Source organism: Chenopodium album, chromosome 7 (genome assembly GCF_948465745.1).
Source record: "Chenopodium album chromosome 7, dcCheAlbu1.1, whole genome shotgun sequence".
In the NCBI taxonomy this organism is placed as follows: Eukaryota; Viridiplantae; Streptophyta; class Magnoliopsida; order Caryophyllales; family Amaranthaceae; genus Chenopodium; species Chenopodium album.
The window spans coordinates 26,096,663-26,120,720 of NC_137840.1; the positions used below are offsets into that span (position 1 = coordinate 26,096,663).

General features: G+C 39.2%; 2 protein-coding genes and 1 long non-coding RNA gene across 3 annotated transcripts; all 3 read right to left on the bottom strand.

Moving 5' to 3' along the window:
• Window positions 1–9,282: 9,282 nt before the first annotated feature.
• On the bottom strand, window positions 9,283–11,255 carry LOC145640106 (uncharacterized). The gene is made up of 3 exons (XM_081691417.1): window positions 11,012–11,255; window positions 10,429–10,870; window positions 9,283–9,892 (listed from the first exon to the last, which is right to left on the bottom strand). The coding sequence occupies exons 1-3, from the start codon at window positions 11,253–11,255 to the stop codon at window positions 9,283–9,285; spliced, it is 1,296 nt and encodes a 431-aa protein (XP_081547543.1).
• A 1,582-nt stretch (window positions 11,256–12,837) lies between these two features.
• On the bottom strand, window positions 12,838–13,302 carry LOC145640108 (uncharacterized). Its single transcript, XM_081691418.1, has one exon. It carries the CDS (start codon window positions 13,300–13,302, stop codon window positions 12,838–12,840), a length of 465 nt encoding a protein of 154 aa, XP_081547544.1.
• A 6,337-nt stretch (window positions 13,303–19,639) lies between these two features.
• Window positions 19,640–22,971, bottom strand: LOC145640999 (uncharacterized). Its single transcript, XR_014115086.1, has 3 exons — window positions 22,816–22,971; window positions 20,363–20,526; window positions 19,640–20,217 (listed from the first exon to the last, which is right to left on the bottom strand). It is a non-coding gene; the product is annotated as an uncharacterized LOC145640999 (long non-coding RNA).
• Between the last annotated feature and the right edge of the window lie 1,087 nt (window positions 22,972–24,058).

A 24,058-nucleotide genomic window follows, 5' to 3' on the forward strand; every position in this document is an offset into this window, starting at 1 on the left:
CACTGCTATGGGCAGCACAAATAATTATCATGCGCGCGGCTTTATGGTAAGACTCGATTTTATATTTTCCGTAAAATTTTTAATCTTCCGCAGCGCAAATCTGGAGGTTGTGCTGGGTCTTGCGCGCAACAGAATTAGTTGCGCGTGGCAGCCCATCGCGACTGTTTGAGATGCGCGCGGCTTTTTTTGCGGCAACACTAAAATTTAACCAAGGCGCTCCTTAATCCGTCATTATTGGGTTTTAAGCACGGACTTAAGCTTAATTTTGATCAGGTTTAGTTAATTGGACCTTGGTTTTGGCTTTTATCTTTAATTTGGGCTAGTCTTTTATGTTTTGTGGCTTAACCAGTTCTCCATAAGTATTCTTCACTTTGATCCAACACGAAGATGGTTTTATTTATCATCATCACACTTCCTGTTGGGACAGGAGGCCAAAAGTAGATGTCTACCCTACCGAGTCTCTTTTCAACTCTTCAACATTCATCATGATATTTCTCCTGAAGAGTTCAATGCGGCTCTTGATCTTGATCCGGGGGCGAATATTTTTGACCTCGAATTCTTCTTCAATGATGTTTATAACCAACACTCATGGTGGGATGATATTTCTGGGGGTGGTGACTTTGAGACTCGGTATGCTTCGATTAGTCAGGTATTCTAACCATGTCTTCGAGTTCTTCATCGGCTTTTGGGGTACTCGGTAATCCCGAAGCAAGAATTGGGAAAAATGAGTCAATTAGAGCTCCACTCGGGAGGAATATCGTGGTCGCTTGAACTTGGGGTTCATATTTTTGAAGTATTGCAAGAGTTTGCAAGATAAAAAGTCCGGTGAGATTCCTTGTGGAAGTATAGTCTCGTAGCTTGCCTCCAACCTTAATCTTGGCCACTACTTTCCCTCTTGTACTCCGATGGGTAGCCCGAACACTCTCTACCTTGATATTGTGTAATTGAAGCAAGTGCAATTTTTAGCAAAGAAGGATGATGATGAGGAGTTCGAGTGGCTTAGGGAGAACGAGCATTGGTGTTATCTCCCTAACCCTTCCTTGACTTCTATCCACCGTGAGAATGTGGCTAATATATGGCATGTTCCCTTAAGTCACCGTCTTCCCTATGATGATGATGATGAAGAAATGGGTGAAGGTGAAGAAGAAGAAGAGAAACAACAACAACAACAACAAATTCCGCATCAACAACAACCTCAACAACAACATCAAGATCAACAAGGTTACGAGTTTGCTAATCCCTACTTGGATGCTCTTAGAAGGAAAATGAAGGGGATGCAAATTAATTTAGAAGTTATGTATAATCAAGATTTATTGGCAATTTATAATCAAATGAGAGGCATTTCGAAGATGCAACAAGGTATGTTTCTCTAACAACAACAATTTTATGATGCGGGTGTTAACTGGGGAGATATTACTCCCCCGATAAACTACCCATACTTTCCACCCTAACATGGTCCTATACCATCTTATGGGGGTGATGGGGTACCTACGTACCCATATTGGCAAGGACCCTCGGGGTCCAACACCGAGACTTGCTCATTCCCCGATGAGCACGGTAACTATGATTACCGTGTTCCCGGTGGGAGCGACTATAGGGGTGATCCTAACTAACCTTATGTGCACCCCGAATACCCACTACCAATCGCTTTGCCCGAGCAATTTACTCCCCTTGCCCCTTGGCAGCAAGATAACTTCAAGGGGCACTACGGTAGGCCACTCGGTTACACCGGGATATGGGATCCTCATTGTCCCCCATCCGAATTTTCCTATGATAGGGATGACCAAGATGGCGCCGGACCGAGTGGTAGTGGTAGTGGTAGCTAGTTCCCTCTTTTTTGTGTCGTTTGCCTCCATCCCTTATTTTATGTGTGCTTTCTTTGTATTGAAGGGATGTTGAGATGTATTCATGTTTAGCTTGGGGGAACTTCATCTTTCTTAAGGGTTTGTCTTGGTGGCCAATATTGTTGTTGAGCTTGCCTTGTTTTTCTTTTCCTCTTAGTTTGATAGTCTCATATCTTGATCTCTTTTTTATGGTGTTTGTTTGTTACTTTTATGAGCTTTCCATGCCTATTCTTTCTATCTTATTCTTGTTGTTGTTGTGATGATTCTTCTTTGATGATGATGCATGTGTTGCTCCCATAAATCCAAAGCCCTAATCTCCAAATCCCATTGAATCACTAGTAAATAATTGAGTTTATGTAACACACTTTAGTAACACTTTTTGAAATGCAAAGTTAATAGATGTAGAAGTAACACTTTGGTAACATATTTTTAGAATGTAACACTTTTATCATAAGTAACATTATAAAGTAACACTTTAAAAAAAGGTAACATTTTATAGTAACACTTGGGTCAGTTACACTAACCCTTTTTTTTTTTTTTGGAAATTTATCAAATATAGAAACAGTAACCTTTTTTCTATATCACCCGGTCACCCCTTCTCCCCTAGTAACCCTTAAAATATCAAATGACATTTTTGCCCCCCTTTTTCTTTTTTCTTTATTTTGGTTTCATTTTCCCTTTCTTACTTTATGTCTTCTTCTCTCTCCTCTGAGGTGAGGCAAAACAAGCTGCGGAGGAAGAGGGTGAAGCAACCAGAGGACTCGCGTGACAGTCATGAGCACCGGCAAAATGGACCTAAAAAAGAGCGACGTCAACTATTACAGAAAGCACGCTACTTTTAACAAAGGGGGTGTTAAATACCGCCAACATTTAAGGTAAACTGACATCAATACCCTTACTAAACCCCCCACCACATCTTCCTCTTTCTCTTTTATTTTTTTTCTCTATCATCACACATAAGGACCATGACCACCACTTCCCAACCACCATCAACCACAGCAGTCAATCAGGGGCAAAGAGAAGCAGCAGTCGTACATTGGCGGCGGAAGGACAACGACAAAGAGGAATGGAGGTGATGACCGGCATCACGGTGGTCGGGAAAACCAATTCGTCACCTCGATTTGATTTTTTTTCCAATAATTTCTGGTGTAAATCACTAGAACACGAAACCGATTGAACATCATGGTAACCGGTTTTTGACACCGATCAACCGTGGACAATCGGCGTGAAAAACCGGTCACCTGGGACGGTAACCAGTTTAGGACGCACGGTTACCATGGTCAATCGAGGCTAAAAAACGATTGCCGTCCCGAGTGACTGATTTTATGTGTCGGTTGTGCTGGTTATCGGATTTAAAAGAAAACCACCACCTCCCCGGAAGGTGGTGGGTCATTTTTCCGATGGTTGTTGATTGTATGTTGTTGGTTCTTTCGAGATTTCGGCAACAAAAAATATATATGTTACTTCTTAATTGGTGGTTGTGGGTAGTGATGTTGGGTGGTTGTGGGCAGTGATGGTGGGTGTTGGTGGGCGTGGCTGTGGCTGTGGTGGTGTGAGTGGTGGTTGCAATGGTGGTTGCTTTAATTTTGTAGTGGTTGACAGTTGATATGAGGCTTGCTGCACTTAGGATAGAAAGCAACGTGAGGATGAGTGAGGGCAATATTGTCCATTTATTAATTTTGTTGGCGGTTTGATAAAAAACGTTGGCGGTATTTAGCAATCTATTTTAACAATCGAAAGTTGTGAGTTTTCTTTGATATTTGATTTCGCATTGTTAAAATTTTGGATCGAGGGTTTATTTTTGGTGCTTATTGAATCCAAGGAGTAATTTTAGGGTTTTAAAGATTAAGAAATTTTGATTATTTATTGATTAAAGTTTTGTTATTCATTCTGATTTCCACTATTACTTGAATTTCACCCTTTTTTCTTCGATTTTTCTTCTTTATATTACAATTTTGTGAATTTTTGTTCTATTCTTTGGTATATGATAGTTTTGATGAAAATAGTTGTTGTAAATAGGCATTTGATTGAGTTAATTAACTCCAAATTGTGGTGATTTGTTTCTCTTATACGTTTATTTCTTCTCTAAGGCGAAGCTTCTTGGGTTTTTATTGTTTTGTTAGTGACGGCCATAGCAATGGGCCTGTTAATCGAAGTAGAGATGCTCGTATTTTGAGCAGAAATCAACCAACATCTTAAGGGGAATGTTATAGGGTTTTTTTTTTTAAAAAAAAAAAAGGTTCTGTTCCTGCTGAATTCTGCTTCCGTTAATGTCCGAGGGCTGGTAATGGTTTACCGTCCAATTGCTCACCTACACAGCCAATACAAATTAGCTAGCCCGGGGGTTATCCGGGAATAACCACTCCGATGCTAAAGTCAGTACCTTTGTGAGAAGAAAGTGAAAGAAGAGAGAGAAAGTGTTTTAGAGAGAGAGAGAGATTCTACCTTTGAAATGGGGATTTGCTTGGGTATTTATAGAAACACAACCAAGAAGGTGCCACCTATACAGATAGGTGGCACACCGACCTTGTAAATAGCAGGTGCCTACGCGGCACCAAGCAACTCTCCACGTGCCAGAGGGACATGCCACGTACCGAGAAGCAGCTCTCCACGTGGCAGAGACCGATGCGGTAAGGACATGGTTTATTCAATGATTAACGAGGGCTTAAACTGCACAGCACTCTTTTACCGGCTTATGATTGATGCTACCGGTATATCCCGTACAACTAGCCCCCCAAGTGAGGACGTTAGTAAAACTAACGTGCTCACTTGTGATGGAACACGGTGCTGGTATGCGTAATATACCATACAAGAATGATGAGAAAACGAAAAAATCTAAGATTTGCCCCCCAAGTGAGCAAATTGCCGATAGGATTTTGCTCAATTTAAGACGAAAAAAATCTACGATTTGCCCCCCAAGTGAGCAAATTGTCGATAGGATTTTGCTCAATTTAAGACGAAAAAATCTAAGATTTGCCCCCCAAGTGAGCAAATTGCCGATAGGATTTTGCTCAATTTAAGACCAGAATTGAAAATAGGAGTGAATACGATTTCACACTTATTTGAAATTTTTCCCAAGGATTTGGCGGGAAAATGTAATAGAGTAATGGGGCATGTGTCAGTCATCAAAGTAGGGTGTTTTTGAAAAGGCGTTTTATTACAGCCGTTGGATTGCATGCAGTAAATGTCACATCAACTGCTTCATTTGGACAGTATAAATAGCAAATTTCGTACTTTTAACCCTTCATCTTCTTTGCGGAAAAATTTCAAAAAATCTCCACTTCATTTCGCTCGTAGTTAGCACATATTTCTGCGATTCAGGAGTCGATTTGTCAAAAGTTTGTTCAGTTGTGTTTTGACCGGTGTTTGTAAACGGTGGACATTTAATTCTTGAGTTACGCTTTCAAGAGTTGAGTTCAAAAGAGGTAAAAACCCTAACTTTCTTTTCGATTTCTCACTGGTTTGTGGTTAAGTAGATTTTGCGTTTATTTCATTATTTGTAAATGTCTGGTTCTGGAATGCATGCGAATACGTGTAAAGCCAATGAGGCTGAACTCTGTACACCCTTAACTTTTGTAGAAGAAAGAGAAGCTTATTACCATCATAAGTTTCTGGCTGACGCCGAGAAGGCTTTGCGTCCTACCAACCCCGATATCCCAAAGGACACAGAGAATGCCGACGTTGAGCCTATTAGCGTTCGTTATCATTTAAGGTCAAATTTGGATTTATTTAATCAATACGGCACTAATATTGACAGGATGCCGAGAACAAAACACATCAGTTACCAATCTGAGGTTGGTGAGAGCAGTAGACGCTCTGGTGGGGAAGAAGATGTTGACCCTGGGCATGAAGCTTCGGATATCGGAGAAGAAGATATCCTGTCAGTCGAGGATAGCCTGGAACGGCAAGAAAGTAGGGGTGAAAGCATCGGTGATGAGGGCGATGAGGAGCAATCGAAAAGGCTTGGGGAGGGAGAAGATGATGACGAAGAAGGAGACGAGACCGACGAGGATGTTCGGGCCGACTTCAATCTTGCTGCTCAGATTGCAGAAGAGGAGCGACTCGACGAGGAATACGACTCAGATCAAGATGATCCGAAATATCTAGAATTCCAAGAAATTCCTAGCATCTATGAGATAACTAAGTCAGTTGTGGATCCAGTATGGTTGCAGACAGCCACCGAGAAAGACTATTGTCAACATGGTAAACGCTTATACCGTCTATCTGACGGCTATGAACTGAGACTACCAAGCGAAGGTCAAACGACTTTGGACTGCCCTGCCGGCCACATTGTTGTGTACGCAAAACATTTCGAATTTGGTTTACGGTTTCCACTCCATCATTATATTGAAAAAATATTCAGGGCTTGGAATGTATCAATTGCACAGTTAACGCCTCCAACCATCCGAAATATAGTGTCTCTTGTCTGGGTTATGATATTTATGGACTTTCCCCTTACCTTGAACTTATTTCGGAGATTACACTAGATAAAGAGAGATAGCCAGTCACCCGGATGGTGGTCCCTTTTTACCGCTCCCGGGAAATGCACTGTGTGGCCAAAATTGACCAGTTGCAAGAACTGGAAGAAAGAATTTTATTTTATGAGTGTTCCCGATGATTTTACCGTCCGTAGGACATTTCACCACCCACACAGTATGTTCGAGACCATACGGTCGAGAGCGTTAGGAAAGTTGGAGAAAAAAGCCTTTAAGTGGTTTAACTGTACATATGTTAGTGCTGGTAAGAAGAATAAAGTTGTTCCGGGGGTGTGGTTGCTCCATTGTAATTATATACTGGGCAACGCCCCTCTATCTCATGTCGGTCTCTGCCATACCGATGCATTTGGTATGGAAACGTTTATAAATTATATACATTTACTTATATTTATCTTTATTGTACTTGCGCTTTGCATTTGGAGTTAATTTTGATAAGTGTTTTTTCCTACTTATTCTCTTACCTGCCTGCGTATATTTTACTTATACCTGTTTTAACGCCTATGTTTACCTTTATGATGTCGGTTTATTGATGTTTACTATCGGGTGTTTCTACCACCAGGTATTGACAAACTCGACTACAGCCGACTAGGGTTGCATCCTGTCGAGAGAGTGAAGCAACAGTGCCCAGATAGGCCAAAAAAGCCATACGACACCCTTCCTATTTTCGCCACCAGAGCCTCGAAAAGAAAAAGAAGAAGACAACAAGATATGGCTCCTACCGAACGCGTTACCAAACCCCGTACCCTAGCTATGAAAAGGGGTGGCGGGAATGCGTCTAAGAGGACGTCTGAGTCCTCCGACCGAGAGCCACAAAAGAAGTAGAAAAAACAAGATGGAGATGCGGCCCCTCTCCATCAGCAGGCACAAGAGACATGGCCGGAAGGGGTCGTCAATCTGGAGGACGAGACCGATCCCAATCCTCCGAAAAAGTTGACAGTCACCTTAAGGGATCCAACTGGTCTTGGGGTCAGCAGCGAGGCCAGAACCGACCAGATGGCCAACATCGAAAAGCCTCCGATCAAGGAGACAACGGTCATCTCGGCGCGCACTGGCGGCCCCAGCAAAAATTCTTTCGTCCCGGCTCTTGTCGGTGACTTCATCGAGATTCCGCGGAAGTTGCTGACGAGTTGGTTGTACCCTTTGGTGCTGCCGGTGATCCATGGCATCCCCAGATCAATGTTAATCGTGGCGAGTATGTTCTCTCCAACGATCCTAGCACCGGCGGGAGCATGGGTTGGAGGGTGCTAAAGGATCTGGCGACGCCAGCCGACAGGCCTATCAAACGCGTTGCCGCCCCTTGCGGCCAGCTAATGAACAACATGCTCCGGGTAAGACAACAAAGAAATCTTGTTATTTTGTTATGTTTATTTACATATGTACTATTTATGTGACTAACGGCCAATTTAATCATTATCTCCAGACCGTCAACTCTGCCGTGGAGGTGGTACATATGTACCAGCACTACCAGCGTGCTGCGGATCAAGCCGAGATGAAGCTGAAGAAGGCTAACGATGCTTGCAAAGCCGTTATCAAGGAGCGTGAAAAGGTGAAGACCGACATGAAACTTTTGCAGAAGCAGGTGTCGGACTTAAACAAAAAGCTTTAGAACCAAGAGCAGTTGCAGAAGAAGGTAGCAAGCCTTGAGCAAAGTCTAAAGGATGAAAAATAGGCTAAGGCGGCGCGACCGACGGAGTGGAAGAGATGGAGCGTGAAAAACCAAGGATCAGACGCCGAGCCGTTAATCGGTTCCTACAGACTGATCTTTATGCTAACCTGCTGGTTGACCGGTATACTGCCGGTTGAGTCTCCGTGCATCGCTGTGTGTGCAAAGCTGAGGGGTGGGACTCGGCAAAATGGCAGGCCGTCGAAAAGGCCTTTAATGAAGAAATGAACCACTCTCCTACCAGCTATGAGAGTGAATATTTTGACGAGCTTCCTCCGCATTCTGTGATAACAAACTTAGACCCACGTGAACTGCCAGAAGTGGAGTTTGATGATGCCCTTATTAGTAGCCCTGTTACCACTCATGGTGGTAAAGATGGGTCTGTCGGTCCCTCCAACAATGAAGTTGTCAAAGAGCTCGGTAAGGCAACTGAAACAGCAGGGGAGGCCAACAAGAATTGACCAGGAGGGCAATCATCATTGGGTTTATGTGGGCTATCTTTTATGTAACCGTTCTCTGTATTAAAAAAAAATTACCTCTGTCTGTATCGTACAATATTTTTTCTTTTAATGTTAGGTACAATATCTTTGTCCGTCTGTACTTAAAACAATTACCCCTGAGTGATTGGTTTATTTGTTTCTTTACCATAATTCTTGCTATCGTGCGTTTCCTGTTTATACTATGGTCGTTATTTATTTTTTATCTAATACTTGATGCTTGTATATCTTGAATCATTTTTATAATCATTTTCTCGGTTTCTAATACGACTTCTCGGCTTTTAACACAAATTCCTTTTAAACTCTACTCTCGGTATTTTTAAGTTACGATTTTCGGCAAGATTTATTTGTAAATAAAATTTGGAGAAAATCTTTAATGCGTGTAATCATCTCTGTTTTCGGTATATTTGAGTTACCCCTTACTTATACTCCCCGAGTTTTTCGGCAAAATTTATTCGTAAATAAAATTTGGGAAAACTCTGTAGTGCCTGTGAAGCATACCGAGTTTACATATCCAACCTTTATCAGGCCGAGCAAAGGCAGTGGATCAGACCGCACTTTCAATTCCCCTTGAGGTCCATTATTATTCCATTTCATTCTTTTTTCCTCACTTGAACGACCGAGTCAGCTAGCTAGGCTGTGATCGGATCGTATCAAAAGTAGGTAGAGTGATTGTATTTCATGGGTACTAAAACAATTTACAATGCTAGTAAATACCATAAACGTACGTATGACAACATGTCATCTAAATTTATACTACACAAAATAGAACACATTAAACTTTACATGAAATACTTCTTTAACACACTAGCGTTCCAAACATTCTTCAAGGGTATTCCTTCTAGGGTCATTAGCCGATAAGACCCTTGCCGAAGTGTTTCATATATTTGATAAGGCCTCTCCCAATTTGCAATAAATTTACCCTCTGCGTTCCCTTTGCCGGTTGCGGCCGTTCTACGCAAAACTAAATCTCCATCTTCCATGGGCCGATAATTGACGCGCCGATTATAAGCATGGCTCATCCGGTTTTTGTATGCAGCAGATTTTATGGCGGTCGTCAGCCTTACTTCCGGTAGAAAATCCAATTGTTGTCGAAGCAGCAAATCATTTTGATTTTCACAGAAGTGTTGTACGCGGAAAGTAGGTAAACCCACTTCCGCCGGAACCACTGCTTCCGAGCCGAAAGCAAGGTTTAAAGGTGATTCCCCCGTAGTTTCTCTCGTTGTCGTACGATTTGCCCATAAAATCTCAGGTATCAGATCCGCCCATAAGCCTTTGGCGTCCTCCACCTTTTTCTTGACTGCCCCCAGTATTTGTTTGTTAGCGGCCTTGGCTTGCCCATTTGATTGCGGGTGACACACCGCCGCATACGCAAATTTTACCTTATAGATGCTGAGAAAATTTTTTAGCGGACCACAATCAAATTGAGATCCGTGATCAAACACCATTGAAGTCGGCAATCCGAATCGGGTGAAGATGCTCTTCCAGATGAACTTCTTCACCTCGCTCACCGTGATCTTTGCAACCGGTTCCGCTTCTATCCACTTGGTGAAGTATTCTATCCCTACAATCAAAACTTTCGGCCACCCGTTGCTGACGTGAACGGCCCGATAATGTCCATTCCCCATTAAGCGAACGAAATTGGGTTAAGAATGGGTGTTAAATCATTCGGAGGTTGATTAATCACTGGCCCATACTTCTGGCATTTATCACATTTTTTAACGTACTCCATGGTGTCTGCATTCATTGTCGGCCAATAGTATCCCCGTTTCATTGCCTCCAAGGACATTGACCAACCCCTCGCATGATTACCGCAATCACCCTCGTGTATTTCTTCTATCAACCTTGCCTATTCATATGCTTTTATACACCTTCGCAACGGTAGCAAAAACCCTTGTTTATACAATGTGCCCCGAAACATAATAAACCAGACACTGTCTTTCTTAATCTTTCTTGCTTCCATCTTATCGGCAGGAAGGACGTTATGTACCTTGTAAGCTAAGATTTTGTCATACCATTCTCGACCTTCACTTGTACAACATACATTCTTAGGAGGTTGTTCATCAATACTCCTTTCTTTCAAAACTTCTACCATAACCGTCCTCTCTAAGTCGTTGAAGCTTGAACTTGCAAGTTTAGCCAGTGCGTCTGCCTGTGTGTTTATTGCTCGAGGAACCAATTTTATTTCGAAGTATTCCAGACCAGATGTAACACTCTTGAGTTTTGCCATATATGTCGTCATGCTCGGCTCTCGAGTTTCGTAAGTGCCATTGAACTGATTTGCTACCAGTTGCGAGTCAGTTGTCATCTCAATACGCTTTGCTTCCGCAGATATGCATAGTTGTATCCCTGCCAATGCTGCTTCATATTCTGCCTCATTATTCGAGGCTTTGAACTTGAACTTGACAACATATTCGAACACATCTCCCTGGGGAGAGATCATAATTACTCCAGCCCCTGAGCCGGTTGAAGCAGACGAGCCCTCAACTGATACCTTCCATGCGCCGGTACCATCCTCCTCTTCATAATAAGACGTTTCTAAAATGAATTCAGACAAGTCTTGGGCTTTGATTGATACCCTTGGTTTATACATAATAACGTATTCAGACAATTCAATCGCCCATTTAAGCAGGCGGCCGGAAGTTTCCATCTTCTGCAAAGACTTCTCTAACGGCTGATTCGTTAGAATATCAATTGCATGTGCATCAAAGTAAGGTCGTAACTTTCGTGCGGCCACAACTACCACGTATGCCATTTTCTCTACTAACGGGTACCGTCTCTCGGCAGCATTTAAAACGTGGCTCACAAAGTAAATCGGCAGTTGGGTTTTTTGTCATTCTACTAGGAGCACCGCTGCTACCGTCTTTGTTGATGCGGAGATGTAAAGTTGTAATGTTTCTCCCTGTTCCGGTCTTGCAACAGTGGGTAAGGATCTCAAGTGATTTTTCACGGCCTGGAACGCCTTGGATTGCTCCTTCCCCCATACAAACAGTTTATTCTGGCGCAAGATCACGAAGAACGGTAAGGCTTTGTCAGCTGACTTACTGATGAATCTCGTCAATGCAGCCATTCGACCAGTGAGCTTTTGTACATCTTTTATGCACTTTGGTTCTGGTAAACTAAGAATTGCTTCGATCTTATCAGGTTTAGTGTCTATCCCCCTTTCGCTCACCATGAATCCGAGAAACTTTCCTGACCGAATGCCGAACACACACTTTTCCGGATTCAACTTCATCCGGTAGCGCCGAAGAGTTTCAAAAGTCTCTCTCAAATGGGCAACGTGATTTGTGGCCAAGCGGCTTTTCACAATTGAATCATCCACATAGACTTCTTTGTTCCTTCCTTTCTGGTTCGCGAATACCTTGTCGACCAGCTTCTGATACGTAGCCCCTGCATTTCTTAACCCAAACGGCATAGCCCTGTAATAGAAAACCCCAGAATCGGTAATGAATGTCGCCTTGGTTCGATCTGGCTCATATAAGCTGACCAGATGATATCCAGAGAAAGCGTCCATGAAACTCAATAGCACGTGACCGGAAGTTGAATCTACCAATCTGTCTATCCTCGGCAAGGGATAGCAATCTTTCGTGCAGGCTCTGTTCAAGTCCGTAAAATCCACGCATATTCTCCACTTCCCTGACGGCTTCTTAACCATAACCACATTTGCTAACCATTCGGGATATGTGCAGGGTTCGATAAACCCTGCCGCTAGCAATTTATTTACCTCCGACTAAATAGCCTCTATTTTCTCTGTTGAGAAGTTCCTTTTCTTTTGTCGAACAGGTCTTGCTCTCCTGTCGACATTTAACTTATGCACTATGACATTGGGATGTATCCCGGGCATCTCGTCTGCCGAGAAAGCAAACACGTCAGCACTTTCTCGTAACAATTCCACCAAATGGCAGCGCGTGTCGACATCCATATCGGATCAAACACGCACTACCCTCCCGGGGACCCCGGGCTGCAATTCGATCTCTACAGTTTTGCCTCCTGGGGAAGGACGTGGCGCAGTTACCGGCCGAGTATTGAAATTTTCCATAGCCAAATCATGTGTGGAGGGAACTCGTTCTCGCTTGGATGGTGTCTGTTCGCAAGTTGGCTGTCGGCTTGACTGCTTTAGTGCTGAAAACATAACACTCTCTTGCCATAGTTTGACTCCCCCGTACACGCTCTGTCGTTCCCGTTTTGGATATATATACCATCGTTAAGTGGTACATCGAGACCACAACTTGCATGTCATGAATTAAAGGCCTACCGACAATAGCGTTTTAGGCGGATGGCACATCAATCACCAAAAACTCCGCCATAACATCTCTTACTACCGGACCTTCTCCCATTCAAACCTGAAGAACTATACTACCCTCAGGTCTTACCGTTGATCCGTTGAAACCTATCACAGGATAAGACACTGGCGTTAAGTATTTTCGGCCAATTCTCATGGCATCAAAAGCTCTAGCAAATAGAATATTGGCGGAACTCCCGCCATCAACGAGTGCCCGCTTGATATCTGCTCCATTTATAGTCAATATCAGTACCAATGGATCATCATGAGGGAAGACTATTCCCTTAGCATCTTCCTCCGAAAAAGATATCGAAAGCATGGGAGAAGGTCGAGGTCGTTCCTCTACGCTCAATGCGTTCACTAGGTGCCGGTATTCGGACAAACTTTTCTTCGCTCCGCTTACGGAGCCCCCGTATACTGGTCCTCCGGTAATAACATCAATTGTTATTTTGCGCCCTGTCGGAATACCTCCCTGTCTGGATGTTTTCGCATGATTCTGTCTATAGGTGTCATCTTGCATTGATGAATCTCCCTGCTTTCAGCACTCGGTTTGCCTAGGCTGTGCACTTTGCTGCCGGTTGGGACCTGCTTGAGTACGATACTGAGACAACCGCCCTTTCCTTATGAGATCGTCAATGTTCTCTTTTAATTGAACACATTCTTCGGTGTAATGACTGACGTCTCTATGAAACATGCAGTATTTCTTCACGTCCCGGCCTTTCGTTATCATCGGCGCCGACCGACTCCAATCTTCTTTATTCTGCTTTATTAAACAAATTGCCGCTCTCGGGGTGTTTAACTGCGTATAGCTGCTATAACGGCCTAATCCCCTTGCCGGCCTTCCAGATCTCTGCTGGCCTTGTGGATGTAACCTGCTTACCCCACCCGTCTGGGCATTTGGGCTGTTATCATTCTGCCTCCTGTAGGGCTCTGCTGACGATATCTGACGGCTTGTTTTCAGCAGTTCCTCACTTTTTATGTATTTGTGAGCCTTGGCAAATGTTACTCCTAAGTTCGGGAAAGACTTTCGCGACATGTATTTTTTGAAATCATTGTCACCCAGCCCATTCATCAATGCCATCACGGCAATTTCTTGTTGTAACTTTGGTATGGTATTAGCCTCGTTATTGAAGCGCCTAATGAAATCTCTTAGCGATTCCTCTTTTCGTTGCTGAATAGCCATGAGCTCGCCAGATGTCCTTTGTCTTGCACTATTACTTATGTATTGACCCGTGAACAACTCCACTAGGGTCTCAAAGCAGTCAATTGACCCCGGCTCTAAATTGGAGAACCAATCCGAAGCTGCCCCGGTAAGGGTCGTAGGGAAAACTTTACACCACACAGCATCGGTGTCGGTATATAGCAACATGTGACTCTCAAAAGCAGCTACGTACCGCTTAGGGTCCCCCTTACCGTCATAAGTATAGGACGACATCTTTATTTTCTCCATTTGTTGGTCAAGTACCTCTTGTGTGAACGGAGATATCCTAGGTCTGATGATCGCCCTGGCTGTCCGCCTTTCCAATCCACTGGAAACCTCATGCCGATAAGAACCTGAATCCCCCACTTGGACGCCTCGTGTGATTTGGCGCTCAGCCGGTATGGTCTCTCGGCCCCGGCTCCTTGACGGTTGTTGCTGTCCCGCCTGATTGAACTGACTCTCCAGGTTCACTATTAGCGGCTTTGTCGGTACATCACCCAATACCTCCGCTGCCGTTAACTCGGTTTCCTTTCTTTTCTTAGACATAGCCCGCATGACCTTAGCCGTTATCTCTAGCTCCTCCAGGGTAAACCCTTCCAAAGGATCTGGGGTTACTGCTCTATTGCGGTCAGGCGTTACGGGCATGTTTGTTGTGTTGCCGTGAAGGAGATGAGTTTCATCCTCGACCATGATTTATGGTAGGCTGTTTACAGTCTTATTCGCGTTAGCATTAAAGATACTGTTATCATATTGCCGGTTTTCAACTTCTGGTACTGATACTGTAGTTTCCTTACTTCCTTCCATGACTTTGAGAGGTCCTGTTGCCCGAGGGTTATCCGGGAATAATCACTCCGATGCTAAAGTCAGTGCCTTTGTGAGAAGAAAGTGAAAGAAGAGAGAGAAAGTGTTTTAGAGAGAGAGAGATTCTACCTTTGAAATGGGGATTTGTTTGGGTATTTATAGAAACAAAACCAAGCAGGTGCCACCTATACAGATAGGTGGCACGCCGACCTTGTAAATAGCAGGTGCCTACGCGGCACCAAGCAACACTCCACGTGCCAAAGGGACATGCCACGTACCGAGAAGCAGCTCTCCACGTGGCAGAGACTGATGCCGGTAAGGACATGATTTATTCAATGATTAACGAGGGCTTAAAGTGCACAACACTCTTTTACCGGCTTATGATTGATGCTACCGGTATATCCCGTACAGGTTCATCCATGGCGGACATAACCATGGGTGGGGCAGAGACGTTCGCATTTGAGGTGGAAATGTATTATCTTTTTAGTCTCGTTATTAGTTCTTTTTATATCAAACAAAGAGTTCGTCAATAGCTCACCTCCAACTCCTCTGATTTATGTTAGTACCTTTATCTCTGATATATAAAGATTTATTTTAATGAAACCTGAATTTTAATCATATTATGTTGATTTATTCTTCTTATTATACGAAGTATGATTTTTTTGTTTGTTCTGATCAATAAACTTTGAAAGTCATTCATCACCCCCTCCCCCTAATGTGGGTGATCTTGATTTGTATTAGTGAGATTTTGGGGAGACAATTATTCAAAGTTTTAATTATAATTATTAGATAAATTTGGTTGGACATTTTGTTAGGTTCAAATTCAATTTTGGATTTTTTTTTTACTGAAGTTGTTTTTGGTTGGATACAAGTAGTGAAGTTGACCATGACAACTGTAATGTTAGACTGTCTTGATACAAATTGTGTAGAATTCTCTAATCTAAATGTAATTTCTTTTTTAGAATATAATTAGAACAAGCTAAGTCAAGTGAAAATGTTTTCTGGTGAAAGGTCTTTAAGGGAAATTTAAATTAATCATCTGAATGCATTAGTATATCTCATAGGATGTTCGTTTATAGGTGACTGGACACTGATGTTTCTTCCACCACGTAGAATTTCAAAAAATGTCATAGATGTTGGGAGTGACTTACTAAAAAGCCAAAGACAAACAAGTTACATATGCTAGATATCATAGAAATAAATAACAGTTATCTCATATTCTCATGAAATTCTAAAACCACAAAAAAGAAACTTGAAAATAGATAACATCAGGAGAGTGTAGCTGAATAAGCTTAGCGTTAGCTTGCATCCTCTTATGCACCTCTAAGTATTTTCTGAACCACACATTGTATATAAGGATCTTTATCACTCCTGAATCTTCCTCCAGTTCAGAACTTTGAACAATTTCCTTGGAATTGAATGGCCTATTTTAGCCTTTCCAAGCCATTTCAAAATCTAATAAGCAAGATAGAGTAGATCCCAAAAAGAATTACATTTTGTGAAGGACTTGATTTATAAGAACCATAGAGAGCCTGAATCTTACAACAATGAATTGGAACAGCAAGTAAGTGACTGGTAAATAAAATAACTTTAGAATAGAAGACATTAAAATTTTAGCACTTTTAAATGAATCAATAATGTCCATGGGAGTACTTGGTAATCTAAATTGTGTTGTTTCAGAATTAGATTGAAAAAAACTGATCGTGGACATTAAAAATTTTAATGAAGAAATTTATACGAGTTTCAAAGCATCCTACAAACTCACATTAACCTTCAATTGCGTGTTACTTAAGGTTAATTATGTACTAGTGTCTTTTCTTTTTAGTTTACATTTGATTTTTTTATATTTCGTTCTCTTTTGAATTCTCAGATTTTATGATGTGAGTGCCCCGTGCTTTTTAGTTGATTAGAAGGTCTAAACTATCAGCAAACCGTTTGAGTGATGCTTGTGGAATTTACTTGTCAACCATATTGTATAACTGCAAAGGTGAAAATTTTCTTTTTTATATGTTTGGATTTGGTTTTAGTAATTCCATAAAATATTCAAATCAATTCTCTTGGTCTTACTATGTAGGACTGTATAGTCTGAACTCTAAATATTAAACAATGTTCGAACAAGTCCAGAACAATTCAAATAGTTGCTGGTACTACATCATCTATCATGCTCAAGGGATTGACAACTCAATATATAGTCCGTAGCAGTTTCAAAGTACACGGCATTCTTCTCTTTGCGATTATTGACTAAAAGCCTGGTAAATTGTAAACAATGACCTTATTTCTGGTAATGAACTTCAGACTAGTACTTGGTTTAATACTCTCCCTTATTTCTGGTTTGTATGTATAAATGAAGTTATGCTTGCCCATGACAATGACCTAGTTGTATGTCTAAGTATGCTATTCAACATTTAATTTGATGACACGTATTAGCATAGCACACATGTTAGTTATCATTGGCAATTCTTTTTACTTGCTTTATAGGTCATAAGTAGCTTGCATATGAAAACATCAAAACATATACCTTAAGAACCACTTATGAAGTCTACATCTAGTGAACATGTATAGAAAGTATCATCTCAATCTGTTTCTATTAAAGGCACAAATGTATTTTTAAGAAGAGATTTTTTTTCTTCGCATTATTCAGATCCAAATTTTAGAATGATCAGAGGCTAGGGTTGTTATAAGCTGTAATATTTTCTATTCTTTCAACTTCTAAGCTGTAATATTAAGATGTTACTTATAGCTGAATTAATGCAGACAGAAGTAAATTCTTGCCCACTTCTTCATAGCAAGTATATGTCCTTTGGTTTTGATGCTTGCTTGATGCTACTGCTACTGGTGTTGCCTGTTGCTGCTGTTCTGCTGATGTGTTGTTGATGTTCAGCTTCCAAGCTACTCTTGTTCTATTTCCAAGCTGTTGATGTTCTGTTTCCGAGCTGCTATTGTTTCGCACATTGTGATTTTTTTTTGTTCGAAATTTTAATATTACACGTATTTATTAATAAATTATCCGAGTTTTATATGTATAAATAATGGTTTGTCTATCAATATTACTTTTTTTTTTCTTTCGGCATAAAGGGCACCAGTTCAAGGACAAACTTGTGCCCTTTATTGACGTTGAGGGGAGCAGTTTGGCCCTTGAACCGGTGCCCATAACCTCTGTCATAGGCAACTCCCAAAAAGGCACTGGTTCAAAACCGAAGCTCGAAGCCGGTTTTAAACTAGTGCCCATTACACTTTCTAAATAATGTTACCAATAAATTAACAAGGTGTTATATTACTTTGCAAAAAGTGATACATAATGTCGAATATAGTGATACTATACATCAAAAGATGATTGAAAAGTGTTACCTAATAATCAACAAGGTGTTACATTAGTTCATAAAAGTGATACACAATGTCAAATAAAGTGCTACTACGTGATTGAAAATGTTACTAAAGATACATAAGTGTTACATAAGAAATAAAAAGTAACACTTTAAAAATGATACTTATAATATTAAAAAGTGTTACATAAGAGGGTTTATAGTAACACTTTAAAAAGTGTTACCATACGTTACCCAAAGTGTTAAATAAGGCCTTAGGTAACATTGGCGGATGTATCACTCACTAAAGTGTTACCTATTGTCTATAATAACACTTTTAACACTTTGGGTAACACATTTTGGGTGTACTTAAGGTTAGTTATGTACTAGTGAATCCAAATTTTGTAATTTAGTGTTAGTTGTTAGATTAGTGTGTAGTTCCTTTAGTTTAATTGCTTTGTGGTTTACTTCTTGATAGTTTACTCTTTCTTATTTCTTGTTAGTTTAGTTTAGCTTAATTTTTTTTTTTTTTTTTTTTTTTTTGAAGTTACTAACAGTTTTCTTTGTCTATAGTCCCTTTATCTACTTTTCTTCTCACATGGCTTTGATGATGATGCTATTGTCTTTGAAGCTCAATGAAGGTGGTTGATTTTACCGCTTATTTTTATTAGCATTGCTTGGACGCTGGTGATATGTTTCTTATTTTCTTTTATCTCTTTATTTTTCTTCACTACAACAATTCACCACTTATACCACGAATTATGCCACGGGAATTATAAATTCGTGGCATAATTTGATCTTGCCACGGGAAAAATTAAATTCAATAATAAACTTGATATGACAACAAATATTATGCCACGGGAAAAATGATGTTCGTTGCTAACTGAAACTAGTGCCACAACTATATTTTTTTCCAGTGGCAAATAAACACTTATGCCACACGTATTTATATTCCCGTGGCAAATAGACAGTAATGCCACGACAGTATTATTCTCGTGGCAAACAAACACTTGTGTCACAGGTATTTTATTCAATGTGACAATCATTATAACACTTGTGCCACATCAAAATTTATTTATGTGGCAAACATAGGTTAATATAAACCGACCATATTTCTTTAAAGAAAATAAACTTAGTCTAATGATAGGAATCTTACAACAAAATTTCTTTTATTATGGTTAAATTTACAATTAGTTTCAAACATGAAATACAAATTAATATGTAAAAAAAAAATTAAAAATTCTTTTAAATAAAATTGCTGGTTATGCACTATTATAAATTTATAACCATATGACATTTACCCAAATAATATTCAAATAAATTTGTTTAAAAAATGTGGTATCTTATAATTATTGATTATTTAAAAAAAAAAAAAAACAATGTAGTGTAAAATGGCACAAAAAAAATATTTTCTTTTGCATTTTATTATTATTAATTTTTGTTTTTTTTTTTTTTTTTAATTTGCATTTTTTTAGAACATTAGCTTAGTCTTGTCAAATTGATGAATATATTTGACATTAAAAGTCATACGTTACAATAATTCTGAACAAGTAGAGCAGTACCAATGCAAAATACACTAGTACACTTGCTACGGTTTTATTCAAGTCTTTTGCTCTGATTTTGAACCGCAAAACTAGGAGTAACACATAGGAACATGTATTTGCTACAATTCAAAATCATACCATTTTTGACCTAATTGCTACGGTTTTAAGAAAAAAACATAGCCTTTTGCTTCACACGACTTTTGCTTCATCCACCCTCACATCCCACTGCCCTACTGGACCCCTGAAGCCATAACAACACCAAAACCATCCCTGATCACTACCCCAAACCACACCCAAAGTCACCTACAAAGGCAGCATCAACATTAACCTTTAAGAGTCCTGCATATGTTGTCCAATCGGCAGCAGCCTTCCCTTAACCAACAGCAACAGCACAGCAGAAACCAGGCTTGGAATTTCCGGTCTTTATAGCATAGCTCAGCACTTCCCCATAGTCCCTACACTCCCCCTCCATGATCTGAGAGTTCCTAGCACCACAAATAGCCCAGCAAAAGGCTATAAAGTTTGCTACATCACACTCATCCATCTTTAAAAAAAAAGGGATTCCTTAATCCTTCTTCCCTGCTCACCTAATACAATCAATCAAAATAACAAAATCAGAAACAAAGAATTGAAAAAATCGAATCCAAAACACAAAAGGGGTAAATTACGAAGAAGATTATGGATATAAGTAGCCCTAATGATGATCTACGTGCACATAGGAGTAACCCTAACTTTTCCACCAGAGTAGCTATCTTCAGTGAGTTCTCTCCTGAAAACTTTATTTAGTTCGGCGTAAATGACACCATCAGCACCGAACTTTCGGTTCTTGCTCATCTAAGTAGCCATTGTAGCAGAAACCAACTTGTTTTCGTAAAAGACCCAACAATATAGCACTCCTGAAATGAACCAACCATGAAATTTAGAATTGAATATCAGAACTAATTTCAAATCACAATCTCTCAACTGATTTCAGAACACCGTCTCAGATCTGAATTAGAAATAATTATCAGGACTTATTTCAGAGCTGAATTTCAAAACTGATTTCAGAACTGAAATTTAGTACTGATTTCATAACTAAAAAACAAAACTGATATCTTGAAATGAATTTCAGAACTATAATTTAGATCTGATTTCAGAGCTGACAATCAGAACTGATGTTTAAAATTGATAGGCTACAGAATTCTGAAACATATAAAACTACATCTTAGGCTGAATTAAAATACCAATGTTCCAGCTTATTGCCTCATAATGTCCTGATGAATTAATCATATTTCTCCTTCTCCGGGAATAATTTCTTCACTGCCTTCAGGTAAGCTAGGGCATTGTTGGTCATTTATCTCTATGGTGTAGGTGCACCAGCCCTATCACCTCCAGCCATTTGAGGCTGCCCCATGATTCAACTGCCAAAATTCTATAAAGTGAAAAATAGGGGCCAGATTCATATATGATCTACAAAAGAACTAAGATTTTAGGAAAGGAATCGAAGGATAACACATGTGAATAAAAAGAACCCAATGGTAGTTCAGAAACACCAGCAGTAGGATACAAAAACTCATATATAAAGCAATGCCATCATATCGTCTTTAGTCTTAACCTCATCCCTTTTTATCAACCCATTCCCACTTTTAATTAAAGAAAATATATACAAATTTAGAATGGTAAGTGAAAATAAATCAGATTAAAAAATGATTTTGGCAGCATACAATAAAACTTTCAACCTAACCTTAGCATATATGAGTTGTGGTTGTCACAGAAAGCCCCTCTCTAGAATTCCAATTTTAAGCATACCTTTGAAAAGAAGACTAACGTTCTTAGTTTCTTACTTCCCACAATAATTTATCCTTATATGACTCCTTCATAAGAGTTGAACTACCTTTATTGTAAACTATTTTAGAAATCAAAATTAACATAGAAAAGAATAGCTCAAATTATGATTGCATTATGATTTTTTGAGACAAGCAACAAAGCATAAAGGTCCGGTATCCAACCAAATCATACTAGTCTGAGTAATACTAACAGCAGCTAATTTAATACATGTCATAGTTATTAAACTATGCAAAAGGATGACTAAATGGAGAAAAATGTGGACACGAATTAAGGATCAAAGGTAGAAAAAGTAACAAGAGATAAGAACTCACAATGAACAGCTACATGCTGCAGTGTTGGTAGCAGTTGTAGCTACTGTGGTTGTGGCTTTAACAGCCTCAAACGCAACGCCGAGGCATCATCTGGAGTTCGGAAAAACTAAAAGCACCAAGACCAACTACTACCATTGCATTCCTCTGTCCTTGCATCTGCTGCGAGTCTCTACTCTGGACAACACAAAAGCTATGTAAGATGGTATTTATTTGTATTTAAATCCAGTTTTAACAATAAAACAAGAAACCATAGGCAATTTTCTAAATATTCATAACATTGGTGTCATGATAGTGAGTCTTGTCAATATCAGCAAGACATTCGCAATACTGAATCCACAACTACTAATGGCTCTATATATGGACTGGTTTATAGCATCAATTTTAGGACTAAATAATCTGCTTCTACCTCTACCAATATAATCCATGATTATGGTGTAACAAACACCAAACATAACAAAATTGGTAAAAAATAAAATGAGAGAAACAAACACTCAGATAATCTACTACAAGAAAATGCCAAAAATTAGAACCAACCATCCAAAACAATCTGATCGTTGAAACCATTAATTCAATATGATCATTTTCAAGATTTATCATACAATGAAAAAAATAGGAGAGAGGAAGAAGATTAATTTGTTTTACTGCTTTGAATAGATTGAAAAACAAATTGGAAAAGAAAGAGCCTATTGGTAAATTTGCTCTTAATTCGTGTATTGATTGAATATCAATAAAATCAATTTCAAAATATCCAATTACAAACAATCTCATTTGTGCTATTTGATTGAATTGACTCAATTTCATTCGTGGTTTTGTACTGAAAAATTATATTTAAAGTATGGGCAAAATTTGAAATTAACTCAGTTGAAACTTAGGAGAATATATAAGGATGAATAATTTTAAGAGACAAACCCTAGATTGTGAAATTTTTAGCATCAAATTAACAAGATAGGAACCCTAAATTTCAGATTATTATCATCAAATTAGCGAGATTAACCCTATATTGTGAAAATTGATGTAGGATGAATAGATAAAGAAGCAATATCTTACCTTAAAAGTTGTTTCAATGGAGGAAATCAAGAGAGGAAGCCACCCGAATGGAGACCGTGGAAAGCTGATGGAGAAAACGCTTGAAATCGGTAAACAATAGAGAATGGAGAATGGAGAATGGAGAATGCAGTAGAGAACCGAAGAACAGGAGGGAGTAGGATTTTATTATATTTTTTTTTACGATCTTTATTTACTTATTGTTGGAGGGAATTTTTCACTAGTTGATAAATTTTTGGAGGTAATTTTCCCACAAATTTTGTTGGAGGTAATTTTCCCACAAATTTTTTTTATCAAATTATATGCTTTATCAAATTAAGGAGGTAAGTTTCCCTCCTAATTTTCACTTGTATCTTTGTAAAATTAAAATAAATTTTTGTATTTTAAGATTAGCAATTCTAGGTATTTACAAATCCAAACAACTCCATTTGTAAAATTATAATTCTATATTAGAATTATTAAGAAATAAACATAAGAATTGAATTGCTAATAAATTTATTACATTAGTTTTGTGGTCTTATAATATATAAATGATATAATTTAATAGTATATAAAACCCTAAAATTAACATCGCAGAATTGATTGATAATAGCCTTAACAAAAAACTTCATCCGAAGCAATACGATCTGTGAGTTCGCTCTAATTCGGCATAAAATCTGCAAATGCATAATTTTTTGGATGAATATCCTTCCGTGGTCTTTTAAACTCCGGTAGAAATTGCAAAATCTTCGATCTTCATTCTTCAATAAACAAGTAATCAAAATCCCTACCATGAACACCATCTTAAGGATGGTATCTTTTTATTGAAAGCAATTAAAGAGATTTTGGGGATTTTCACCGGTAAAAACCAGCGGAAGCCCCTACAAAATTCACAAATAAAAATCAAGAATGAAGGAGTTGAAGAAAAGTAGGAAAGAATTGAAGAAAAAACAAAGAAAAAACCCTAGCAAAAGATGCTAGGAAAAACCCTCCCAAGGGAAAACCCTAGAGGGAACTATCTCTCTCTAAAAACTAGAGAGAGAGAAAAAGAACATCAAGATTGTGTTAGTATATATATATATATATATATATATATATATATATATATATATATATATATATATATATATATATATATATATATATATATATATGTGAGCATAGTTGCAAAACTGCACATCAAGTGAGCTATACGAAAGATTAAACTATTACATAGCAGATAGCTCGATTAGTTTTAAACTATTACATAGCTCGATTAGTTTTACTT